Source organism: Otolemur garnettii, unplaced genomic scaffold, assembly GCF_000181295.1.
Source record: "Otolemur garnettii isolate 467f Iridium unplaced genomic scaffold, OtoGar3 scaffold00151, whole genome shotgun sequence".
NCBI lineage: Eukaryota > Metazoa > Chordata > Mammalia > Primates > Galagidae > Otolemur > Otolemur garnettii.
Window position 1 is genome coordinate 1,230,579 of NW_003852546.1, and position 12,298 is coordinate 1,242,876.

The window sequence follows — 12,298 nt, forward strand, 5'->3', positions numbered from 1 at the left end:
GTACAATTCAGTGGTTTTTAGCATATTTAAGGAATTGTGTAACTGTCATTGTAATCTAATTTTATTTTTTTATTGTAATTTAATTTTAGAACATCTTTATCACCTAAAAAAGAAACAAAGAAACCTTGGCCCGCTGCCCCTAACTCACTGAGTAGTGTGCCAGCCGCATATACAGAGGCTGGCAGGTTTGAGCCTGGCCTGGGCCAGCTAAACAACAGTGGCAATTGCAACCAAAAATAGCTGCGTGTTGTGGCAGGCGCCTGTAGTCCCAGCTACTTGGGAGGCTGAGGCAAGAGAATCACTTAAGCCCAAGTGTTTGAAGTTTTTGTGAGCTGTGACACCCCAGCACTCTACCAAGGGCGACATAGGGAGACTTTGTCTCAAAAAAAGAGGAAGGGACCCCATTCTCTACCTCCAAAATGAATTTTATTTTGATATAATAGCGAGAAACAATTGGAAGTTAACATTTTATCTTTATTTATTTATTTATTTATTTATTTTTTGGGAGACAGGGCCTCAAGCTGTCGCCCTGGGTAGAGTGCTGGGGCGTCACAGCTCACAAAAACCTCAAACACTTGGGCTTAAGTGATTCTCTAGCCTCCACCTCCCGAGTAGGTGGGACTATAGGTACCCACCACAATGCCCGGCTATTTTTTTGTTGTAGTTGTCATTGTTATTTGGCAGGCCCGGGCTGGATTCGAACCCACTAGCTCTGGTGTATGTGGCTGGTGCCTTAGCCACTTGAGCTATAGACGCTCAGCCAGAAGTTAAAATTTTAAAGAATTGGGCAGTGCCTGTGGCTCAGTGAGTAGGGAGCCAGCCCCATATACTGAGGGTGGCAGGTTTGAACCTGCCCCCAGCCAAAATGCAACAAAAAAATAGCTGGGCATTGTGGCGGGTACCTATAGTCCCAGCTACTTGGGAGGCTGAGGCAAGAGAATCTCCCAGGAGGCTGAGGCAAGAGAATTGCCTAAGCCTAGGAGTTGGAGGTTGATGTGAGCTGTGACACCGCAGCACTCTACTGAGGGTGATAAAGTGAGACTCTGTCTCTAAAAAAAAAAAAATTAAAAAAAAAGAAATGAAGACAATGGCTGGGCACCACCAACAATGGGTTAGGGCGCTGGCCACATGCTCTGGTCTTGGTGGGTTTGAACCTGGCTCGGGCCTGTTAAATAAACAAACAAAATAGCAGGCATTGTGTTAGGTGTCTGTACTCTCAGCTACTAGGGAGGCCGAGGCTAGAGAATCGCTTGAGCCCAAGAGTAGTTTGAGGTTGCTGTGAGCTATGATGCCATACTCTATTGAGGGTGACAAACTGAGACTCTGTCTCAGTAAAAAAAAAGGAAGACAAGCCACAGATGAGAGGAAAGTACTGACAAAACATAAAGGGATTTATTCCAAAATGTGTCAAGAAACTTTACAGCTCAATATGATAACCCAATAAAAATGGGTTAAATATTTGAGTAGACAATCAAATAATTTTCTAATAAACAGATAGCAAATAAATACATGAAAAATGCTCAATGTCTTTGGTTATTGAGGAAATGCAAATTAAAACTATAATGATATTAATAAAATCACTATGTACTCAGTAAAAAAGCTGCAAGAAAAAAATATGTGAACAACCAAGACTACCAATTACTAGTGAGGATATGGAACTCTGACATTGCTGGTAGGAATACAAAACAGCACAGCCACTTTGGAGAGCAGTTTGGCAGTTTCTTATCAAGTCAAACATATACTTATCTTATGACCCAGCAATACTCTTAAAAGTATTTACCCAAGAGAAATGAAAACATATATGAGCAAAGATCTCTATGCAAATATTTGTTGGCTTTATTTATAATAGCTAAAAATTTGAAATGACTTAAATGTCAACTGGTCAAAGGATAGACAAACTGTGGTGTATTCATAAAGTGGACTGCAATAAAAAGGAAGGAAATACTGACTTCTAACACATGGATGACTCTTCAAATGCATTATGCTAAGTGCGAGAAACCAAATAAGACACCTCATGTTGTATGATTCGGTTTCTATGAAATTTTGGAAAAGGCAAAACTATAGGAACGAATCGGATTGGTGTTGGCAGGGGCTGGAGGTGGGTGGAACAGACTGAGTGCAGAGAGCCAGTAGGGAAGTTTCTTAGAGTAATGTTATGGTTTTTTTTTTTTTTAATTTCAAAAGGGAAGGCCCTTTTTATTAAACTTATTAAACTTGTACATTTTACTTTCTTCCTTTTAGAATCCTAATAAAAAATACTTAATTTTATACTTGAGTAATGTTCTGTTTTGATTGTGATAGCAGTACAAATGTACAATCATGTACATTTTTTTGGAGACAGATTGTCACTATTTTCCCCTTGGTAGAGTGCTGTGGTGTCACAGCTCACAACAACCTCAGACTCTTGGGCTTAAGTGATTCTCTTGCCTCAGCCTCCCAAGTAGCTGAGGCACTGGCCATAAGGCCCAGCTATTTTTTGGTTGTAGTTATCATTGTTTAGCAGGCCTGGGCCAGGTTCCAATGCACCAGCCCAGTGTATGTGGCCAGCGCCCTAATCACTGAGCTACAGGTGCCAAGCCAAGAGAATCTTATTTATGTAAATTATTCCTCAATTTAAAAAACATTTTAAGCAAGCCACTATGATATACTTCCAATGTCAGTTCTTGCCCCCTCTCCTTCACAAGACTTCTCCTGACCACCTCTTTGTTCTGCTGCCTTCTGGTGTGTCCTTTCCATGTCACTGATTTGGGTTCCTGTTAACCATAGTTGGGATCATTCTTCTGTCGGGTGCCCCAGCTCCTCTGGTGCTGGTGACCTGCTGGGTGTATAGTTAGGCCCTGTCTATTACTGCCTTTGTGCAAGGCCAAGAGTGCTGGACTAAAGTGGGCTTATGCTGGGCAGAGGGGCTAAGATGTAGGTGGGCTTCCTGCACCCCTCTCAAAGACTTACTCAGCTATTGCTATTCTCTCCTCCCTCGCAGGTTGGGACAAACATTCCTATGGCTACCATGGCGATGATGGGCATTCCTTCTGCTCTTCAGGGACTGGCCAGCCCTATGGTCCCACATTCACCACAGGAGATGTAATCGGCTGCTGTGTTAACCTCATCAATGGCACCTGTTTCTACACCAAGAATGGCCACAGCCTTGGTGGGTGCATGGGGGACCTTGGAAGATCTGCCCTATGGAGCCACTTTGGTTGGTGAGAGGCTCGAAACAGGTCTTAAAGTCAAAGCAGTGTCACAGAGCCTCCGCTGAGCTCTGGGGAACTGCAGCCATTTCCAGGCTTTGAAGCCCTTTATGTGAATGGAGGGTAGCAGGGGCTTGCCCTTTGTCAGTCCATCCATTCAGCAGTGTTTACAAAACCCAGAGTGGGTGCTGAGAGTGCAGCAGTATCCTGGTCCTGCATTTGTTTGTTTTGAGACACAGTCTTACTGTGTTGCCCAGGCTAGAGTGCTGTGGCCTCAGCCTAGCTCACAACAACCTCAAACTCTTGGGCTCAGGTGATCCTCTTGCCTCAGCCTCCTGAGTAGCTGGGACTATAGGCACTTAACACAACACCCCACTAGTTTTCCTGCCCCTTTGGCAGTTGTGGGAGCAGGGTTTGGTAGTGGATGAGAAGTTTGAGGGGCCCAAGTGATGATGGTTTGCATGCCCATTAGCTGGCCAATACTTTGGCTAGCCCCAAGTCTGATCAGGATGCTGCTTGGAACAGCAGTGAGTGCTGTACTAGTGCAGGAGGGAAACAGGCTGGAGTCAGATGCATCAGAGGTCCTCTGGGCTTTGTGATTAACAAGCAGCAACTTAGCCATAATAACATATGAAAAAGCCTCTTTGGTGATACTAAGGAGGACCTGGAGTAAAGACCAGGGGGAAGAGGCAGGTGGCCTGATGTAAGGCAGTGTGATGGGTGCAGGAAGTAAGAAACATGCCTGACAAAGGTGTGTTTTCATGAAGTTACTGATTAAAAATACTGAAAGAAGCTGGGCACAGTGGCTTACATCCATAATCCTAGCAATTTGGAAGTCTGAGGCATGAAGGTCGCTTGAAGCGAGAAATTTTTTTTTTTTTTTTTGGTAAAGACAGAGTCTCAGTTTATCGCCCTCAGTAGAGTGCTGTGGCGTCACGCAGCTCACAGCAACATCCAAGTCCTGGGCTTAGGCGATTCTCTTGCCTCAGCCTCCTGAATAGCTGGGACTATAGGTGCCCACCACAACACCTGACTATGAAGCGAGGAATTAGAGAGCAGCCTGAGCAAATAGCAAGTCCCTGTTTCTACCAAAAAAAAAAAAAAAAAAATTTAAGTTTGAGACCAACTTGAGCACAAATGAAGGCTGAGTGCAGTAGCTTACACCTGTAATTCTAGCACTCTGGGAGGTCGAGGTGAGAGAAGGATTGCTTGAGGTCAGGAGTTGGAGACCAGCTTGAATAAGAATGAGACCCCATCTCTACCAAACAATAGAAAAAATTAGCTGGGTGTGATGGCACATGCTTATAGTCCCAGTTACTTGGGAAGCTAAGGCAGGAGGATCGCTTGAGCCTAGGAGTTCTAGGTTGCTATGAGCACTACCCGACTGTACTCTACTGGAGTGACAGAGTGAGATTTTGTCTCCAAAGGAAAATAAAAAGGAAGAAGAAGAAGAAAATTAGCTGGGTATGGTGGCATATAGCTATCGCCCCAGCTATTCCTCAGGATGAGGCTGAAGGATCTCTAGGAGCCCAGGAGTTTAAGGTTGCTATGAGCTATGATGACACTGTTGCACTCTAGCCATGGCTACAAAGCAAGGTGTGCTGTCTTCAAAAAAAAAAAAAAGGCCAAGCTCAGTGGCTCATGCCTGTAATCTTAGCACTCTGGGAGACTGAGGCAGGTGGATTGATTGAGCCCAAGAGTTTGAGATAAGCCTGAGCAAGAGTGAGAGAGACCCCATCTCTACTAAAAACGGTAAGAAACTGGCTGAGTGTTGTGGCAAGTGCCCATAGTCCCAGCTTCTTGGGAAGCTGAGGCAAGAGGATCCCTAGAACCCAGAAGTTTGAGTTTGCTGTGAGCTATGATGCCATGGCACTCCACCTGGGATAGAGTAAGACTCTGTCTGTAAAAAATTAATTAATTAATTAGTTAAAAAAAATAAATAGGTGGCTTACCCCTATAATCCCACTCTGGGAGGCGAAGGCAGTTGGTTTGCCTGAGCTCATAGGTTTGAGACCAACTTGAGCAAAAATGAGACTCTGTTTCACTAAAAATAGAAAAACTGAGGCAAGAGGATCATTTGAGCCCAAGAGTTGGAGGTTGCTGTGAGCTATGACACCATGGCACTCTACCCAGGGTGATAGCTTGAGTCTCTGTCTCAAATAAATAAATAAATAAATAACATAGAGGAACAAGGCTAAATTTGAGGTTTTTGGTATGTAGTTGAGGTTGTCCAGGAAGACCCCAGCCATTTAAGAATCAGTTGGACCAGGTGAGGTGGCTCACGCCTATAATCCTAGCATTCTGGGAGGCTATTGGATCACTTGAGCTCAGGAGTTTGAGACCAACCTGAGTAAGAGCAAGACCTCGTCTCTACTAAAACTAGGAAAACTAGCGGGGTGTTGTGGTTAGTGCCTGTAGTCCCACCGACTCAGGAGGTTGAGGCAAGAGGATCACCTGAGCCTAAGAGTTTGAGGTTGTTGTGAGCTAGGCTGAGGCCACAGCACTCTAGCCTGGGCAACACAGTAAGACTGTGTCTCAAAACAAACAAAGAAACAAAAGAATCATTTAGTTATATTAGCTTGAAACTCATGTTTTTGCATTTTTTTTTTTTTGACACAGAGTATCTCTCTGTCACCCTGGGTTAGAGTGCCCTAACATCATAGCTCACAGCTACGTCCATCTCTTGGGCTCAAGCGATTCTCTTGCCTCAGCCTCTGGAGTAGCTGTCCAGTTAGTTTTTCTATTTTTAGTAGAGATGGGGTCTTGCTGTTGCTCAGGCTGGTCTCAAACTCCTGAGCTGAGGGGATTCACCCATACCAGTCTCCTGGAGCGCTAGAATTACAAGCATGAGCCACTGCACCCACCCTATGTTTTTCTATCTTGTTTATAAAGATATTACTGAGACTTTACTGAAAAATGTATTTGGTCTTGTCCCCCTTATTTTCTAGATTATGAAATTTATTGGAAAGACAATGAAGTTGGAGTGACAAACTCTTTGATGAATCTTCTAATGTCCCTCTAATTTTTCACAAGTCACCTTATCAATAATGTGCTTCAGAATCTAACCCTGTCCCCTTGAGAGCAGCAGAGTGACTTCTCTCGTTCTGGTCTCTATGCTTCTTCCTCTGTCACAATGTCCTGTGTGACTTTGGTCATTTATCTGTGCAGTCATTAGTTGCATGCCATCTCTAGCTGGACTCAGAAGACTGTTCATTAGTCCTATTACAGGGCCTGATTCCTGGGTCCCCAGAAAAAACTCAGTGGAAGGAGGAAGTAAGGAGTGGATGGAGACATGGCTGCATCTTACTCACAGCTGTCCCTGCACTGTCAGGGGTGTTTTCACACAGCTCTGTGGTCTCACAGGGCTTTATATTTTCATCCTCAGTGACTCCTGACCTGTGTGTGTTTGGCTCAAGGCGCTTCTTATCAGCAAGTTTGGCTATCCCATTTGCATCCTGGATCTTTGCCTAGACCTTTTTCCTGTGAAGCAAGTCAGATCTTGTCATCACAATGGCCTTACAAAGGCTCATAGAGACCTGCAGGGCTGGGAGAGCAGTGTTGCCCTTGCCCAGTGAGAGGGGTTGGAAAAGCCTCTTTCCTAATTCTCCTAGAAGCACCTCAGAGCCTTGTCTTTCTTGCATGCCACCGTTAAGGCAGAGCTGGCCAGGCTTGGGCAGGTCATCCCTTGGTCGGAAGTGTGGCAGTCACCTCACTGTGCAGCACAACTGCAGCCAACTTGTACCTAGATCTCACAGTTTGTGAGGCAGCTTTCACAGAATGTCTCATTTTCTCCTATATTCCTTGAGGTCAAGGGATTAGTATTATCCCCTTTTTTTCAGATAGGCTCAGAGAGGGTGGGTAACTTGCCAAAGGTCACACTGCAGGTTAACTAATAGAGCCTGGGTAACTAACTCCCCCTTCTTCCAGGGTTCTGCACCTCCATGAGCCTGGGAGTAAGTAGCATCCTGGCCACACTGAGATCCATGAGGGTACCTCCTAGGAGGATCTGGAGGGTGAACATTGGGGTCTTGTCTTGGTTGCAGAGGAGCTTTCAGATTCCTTTCTGCCAGCTTGTCAGTCACGCTAACTCTGCATATGGGGCTTAGAAGTGACCTCAGGCAAGCAGACCATGTGGTTTATCAGCTTCCTTCACTGAAGAACAAAATAACACAGCAAAGACTACAAGCTGTCCCTTTGCACCTTCACTTTTTCACTTATAAACTATTGTTGGAGACAGTATGCATCTTCTAAAGTTGTCCTGAGGATTAGATGATTCCTTTTAGGGCATTCAGTCTAGCGCCCTAAACAGAGAAAGCAAAGCACATGGTACACTCTGACGGGCATCATTCTGGCCCCAGTTCACTGGAAGCCCTATTTTCAGACTCTCGTCTATTCTATCTTGCTGAGTTTCACTTTCTTTTCTGAGTGGGGGTCAAAGGAGCAGCCTAGGGACCTCTAAGATGTCAGCAGTTTGAAAATCTCTGAACACTCAGGAGTTTGTAAAAGATATAAAGATTTTATCTAAAAACAAGAAGGCTGGCTCGGCACCTGTGGCTCAAGTGGCTAAGGCGCCAGCCACATACACCTAAGGTGGCAGGTTCAAATCCAGCCCGGCCCGCCAACAACAATGATGGCTGCAACCGAAAAAAAAATAGCCAGGCGTTGTGGCGGGGCGCCTGTGGTCCCAGCAACTTGGGAGGCGGAGACAGGAGACTCACTTGAGCCCAGGAGTTGGAGGTTGCTGTGAGCTATGCACTCTACCTAGGGGGACAGCTTGAGGCTCTGTCTCAAAAATAAAAATAAGAAGGCTGTGAGTCCTTGGGAGAGCCTGTATTGGCCCTGAGTCATTTCTCAACCTGCAGATTGTGGATGCTCTTGAGCATGGGTGGGTATTCTGAAGCCCCTTTCCTACTCAGGCACGCTCATATATTTGGTGTCCTACTGCTCTTCACCATCCTCACTTCCAATTCAGGACTAAGGTCTCTGAAAACACAGCCCCTTCTTTCGGCAGGAGAGCTTGGAGGGTACACAGGTATTGTTAACCTGGGCTTTGCCAACTCGGAACCTCTGAGGACTCTGAACACAGATTGGGGATGGGTAGCTGCCACCCTCTTTGTCTCCACTTCTCTGACAGCTTAAAGATGACACTGGGACTTGGGCAGCGCCTGTGGCTCAGAGGAGTAGGGTGCCAGCCCCATATACCAGAGGTAGTGGGTTCATACCCCACCCCAGTCAAAAACTGTAAGAAAATAAAAAAATAAATAAAAAGTTAAGATGACACTGGGACATCAGACTAGGAATGAAGCTAGCTCCACCACTTCTGCTAGCTTTATGACTGTTCGAAAATCATTTACCTTCTAAGCTTACTTTTCTCATTTGTTAAACGGGATGATAAAGCCTCCTCCCCAGAGTTGGTATGGGGATCAGATGAAGTGATGGAGAATGATCTGGCATACGTGATAGGTTTCCATGATCAGGCCAGAAGGACCTCAGGGCGTAGATCATTTGGGTTTAATGTTCCTAGCAGACTTTTCTTGAGAAGGTGGAAGAACTATAGGTATACCTGAGCATTTGACTTTACTTCCAGCCAGGCCACTCTTCAAAGAGAAGGCCAGGGCCAAAAAAACTTCCAGGCCCCTAGCAGTGTCTCCACAATGGACCTGTGGACATGGAGGAGACCATGGGGCCAGCCCTGTTTAATGGCCTCATGACTGTTTCTTTCCCCCAACAGGTATAGCCTTCACAGATCTCCCGGTAAGTACTACTTTTGGGTCCTCCCATCCTGGGCTGTTGAGGGTTGAGTGGGGTGGGGGCATGGTGGTACCTGCAAGTGCAGGGTGTGGAGTCTGGCCCTTTCCCCAAGCAGGGATGTGTGCCGTGCTGTCAGCTTGAAGGTCCCAGTAGGGGGTTTCTGCTGGCCTTCCTCTCTCTCCAGCAGCAAGGCCTGGTCTGCCTACACGACTCTTAGCAGGTGACAGTAATTTGTGACATTTCCAAAGGCAGCTGTGGGGCTGGGGGTAAGGTGGGGGAATGAGGGTTACTCCAAGGCCCAGCTGGTCTGAGCCAGCTCCTTATAGCTTATAGCCAGTGGACTGGGGGGATATGCAGAGTACAGGGAATTGTTCCTGAACTGTTAGGGAACCCAGTCCCTTGAGCGGTCCTTGAGGAATGCCAGTGCTTCAGGTGACATAGTTTGTTACCCCTTAGGGCACCCCAAGCTAGAGAACAGAACTTTGTGAGATTTTGTCATCTTAGAAAAGGATGAAGTTTCCTGCTTGCTTAGTTCAGGGCTCAACCCTGCTTCTGGCCATCCCCTACCTTCTATATCCCAGTCCTTCTATATTGTGAGTCATCATGGGCCTTGTCACATGCAGGGCCTCAATCCAGGATGTCACAAGCCTGGCCTTCCTCTGTGTGCCCTGGCTGGGTTCTGGAAGGAAGGAAGGTTTACTGACTCTGGTGCCTGCTTTGGGATCCTGAGTATCCCTGTGATGCCCCAGAAAATTCCCTGGTGATCTAAGGGAAGTTAAGGCAGGAAGATTGCTTGAAGCCAGGAGTTTGAGACCAATCTGAGCAATATAGCAAGACCCTGTCTCTTAAAAAATGAAAAAAATTGGCCCTGCATGATGGTATACCTAGAAGCTGATGTGGAAGAATTGCTAGAGCCAGGAGTTGAGGCTATAGCTGTGATTATATCACTGCAGACCAGCTGGGTAACAGAAAGTGGCTTCATCAGGAATGGCACCATGGGCTATGATAGTCAGGACCTCCAGTCTGGCTTGTTAGAGGAGGTGGGCTTTGCCTGTGGTGTGGAGGATGGGAGGGAAAGGAAGGAAGTGAGAGGTTTTATAGGTGCAGAGCTCATGATGGACTGAACCCAGTGTGCAGGAAAAAGGCACATGATTCTCAGGAATGACACATGGCCTGACAATGGGAGGTAAAGAGTGGGCTGGGGGGCCCTGGGAAGACAATCACAGTGACACTGGGAGGAGGCTTTGAGGCTCTGGGCAGTAGCAGTGGGGAGCCACAGGAAGTATGCAGAGGGAGTGACTTGGCAAAAGCTGGTTATGGCAAGGGGTAGGTGGAAAGCAGGGAGGCCCACTTCAATGTCCAGAAAACCTTCCCTTTATGGAGCCTCTGACAGGAAGGGCAGTATCCTCTCCTTACCCTTTGTCAGCACAAAGTCACTACTCCCTTTTGCCAGGCTGTCCCCCCCTCCTTTCTTGAGTCACCTCATCCCTACCTGCCCCTCATATACCTCTTTTTTTATGGCAAAGGGATTGTTGGCCCTGGATCTTTCTGAGAGGAGCTGTTACCCACCTTTGCAGCAGACCTTCATGGGCACATCTGCCGGGTCACGGAGCCCAGCCTGCCTCTGTGTGTCCTGGCTGAGTTCCAAAGGAGGATCTTGGGCCATGGGGACACAGTGGCCTCTGATGCAGGACAGGAGGCTCTCCATATTGAGCCTTGCTTGTCTTTCTTTTGCTTTCTCCACTCTAGCTTTGGGGCATGATGTCTCTGGTAGGGAGGTGGGCAGAATGGAGCTTTGCCCTACCTCTTCCAGCCTTGCTGCATCTCGCTCAGTGCTAGTACAACTGGCAGGAGCCAGGGAGGTGAGGCAAGGCCCTGCTGCCCTGCTGCCTCACTGCCCTCAGGGCCTGACTGACACTTTGTTCTCCTTAGGCCAACCTCTACCCCACTGTAGGCCTACAGACACCTGGGGAGATTGTGGATGCCAACTTCGGGCAGCAGCCCTTCCTGTTTGACATTGAGGACTACATGCGGGAGTGGCGTGCCAAGGTCCAGGGTACTGTCCACTGCTTCCCCATCAGTGCCCGGCTTGGTGAATGGCAAGCGGTGCTGCAGAAGTGAGTCCCCTACTCCTGCCCTTATGCAACCCCATGACATCCCAAGGGCCTCACTCTCTTGTAGAGCTACAGATTGCTCCTATGGACTCTAGTGTGTGGCAACCCTCTGGGAAGCACTCCCTGGGTGATTTAGCCTACTGTTTTCCTTTTCCCTGTCACCAGAGGGACAGCTCCCACTCAAACCTTTGCCCCTCCACCAGATTGGAAGTAGGGCTATATTCCTTCCCCAGGGTACTTTGCAGAGAATACCTTATGGGGACTTTTTCCTTTACCATAGGGGATATCTATCATGCCATGAGTCTGGCCTGAGGCTACCTCACAGGCCTCAGCATCCAGCTAAGTCCCATTTATTTATGGCAGTGGTGGTGGGAAGAGAGCTGTTCCATAGGACCAGCCTAGCGTACTCCTTGGCCGATTAATTCCCAGACTATCCTGGAAGCCAGTGTTGCATGTTGCTAAGACACCCAAGGGAGGCCAGGGTTAGGTCTCTCTTCTATTTGCTACCTGCAGGCCTGAAAGAGGCAGTGACCCACTCTACTAGGAGGTAGGTGATAGCTTGACTCCCAAGGGTGGGCAGGTGAACATAGCCCTGATAGCCCTGTAAAGGAACCAGGGTGCTGGCATCCTTGGGTGGGGTTGGAGTATACACTGAATTCTTTGTGCAGCCTGCCTTTCTTGAGGGATTGATCATGAAGTAGGCCCCAAGAGTGGGTTGAGGCTAAGTCTAGGTGGTTAGACCCTCCTCAGGAAAAACAGCATTGCTACCTCTTGTTCCCAGTCCCAAGAGCAGTCTCCTTCCTTGGAGAGCTAGGACAGTGCTAGTCCCTGTAGCAGACGTGCTGGGATAGGCAAGGGGAGGAGTGGAGCTGCCCAGGCTACCTGGGGGAGGAGTGATACTCTCAGCTGTCAGGGCCTAGGCCCAGCACACATTTGTTTACATGGGTGTATCCATGTGCCTGTATGTATTCACGTGTCACATTTGCTAAGACCTGTATATATTTTGTGTTCTGTGGCTTCACATAACTTCATTTTATGAATATTGATAGTGACTGTTATCTCAGAGACAAATTTCCCACAAGCCCATTAGCTGGCTTCCCCTAAAGAGAAGTCAAGTTATTTTCTCTCTTTTGTTCATGTAGGTAACCTTTTAACATAAAGAATTTTTCGGCTCGGCGCCTGTGGCTCAAGCGGCTAAGGCGCCAGCCACATACACCTAAGGTGGCGGGTTCGAATCCCCAGCCC

At 47.3% G+C, this 12,298-nt stretch overlaps 1 protein-coding gene across 1 annotated transcript in view; it reads left to right on the forward strand.

Annotated features, from left to right (window-relative positions):
• Positions 1-12,298, forward strand: part of RANBP10 (RAN binding protein 10) — a 71,863-nt gene that overhangs the window by 48,978 nt on the left and 10,587 nt on the right. Inside the window, exons 4-6 of the mRNA XM_003799384.3 lie at positions 2,981-3,148; positions 8,920-8,942; positions 10,872-11,056. Of these exons, the coding sequence (XP_003799432.1) occupies positions 2,981-3,148; positions 8,920-8,942; positions 10,872-11,056 (376 nt within the window). The remainder of the gene's footprint in view (positions 1-2,980; positions 3,149-8,919; positions 8,943-10,871; positions 11,057-12,298) is intronic.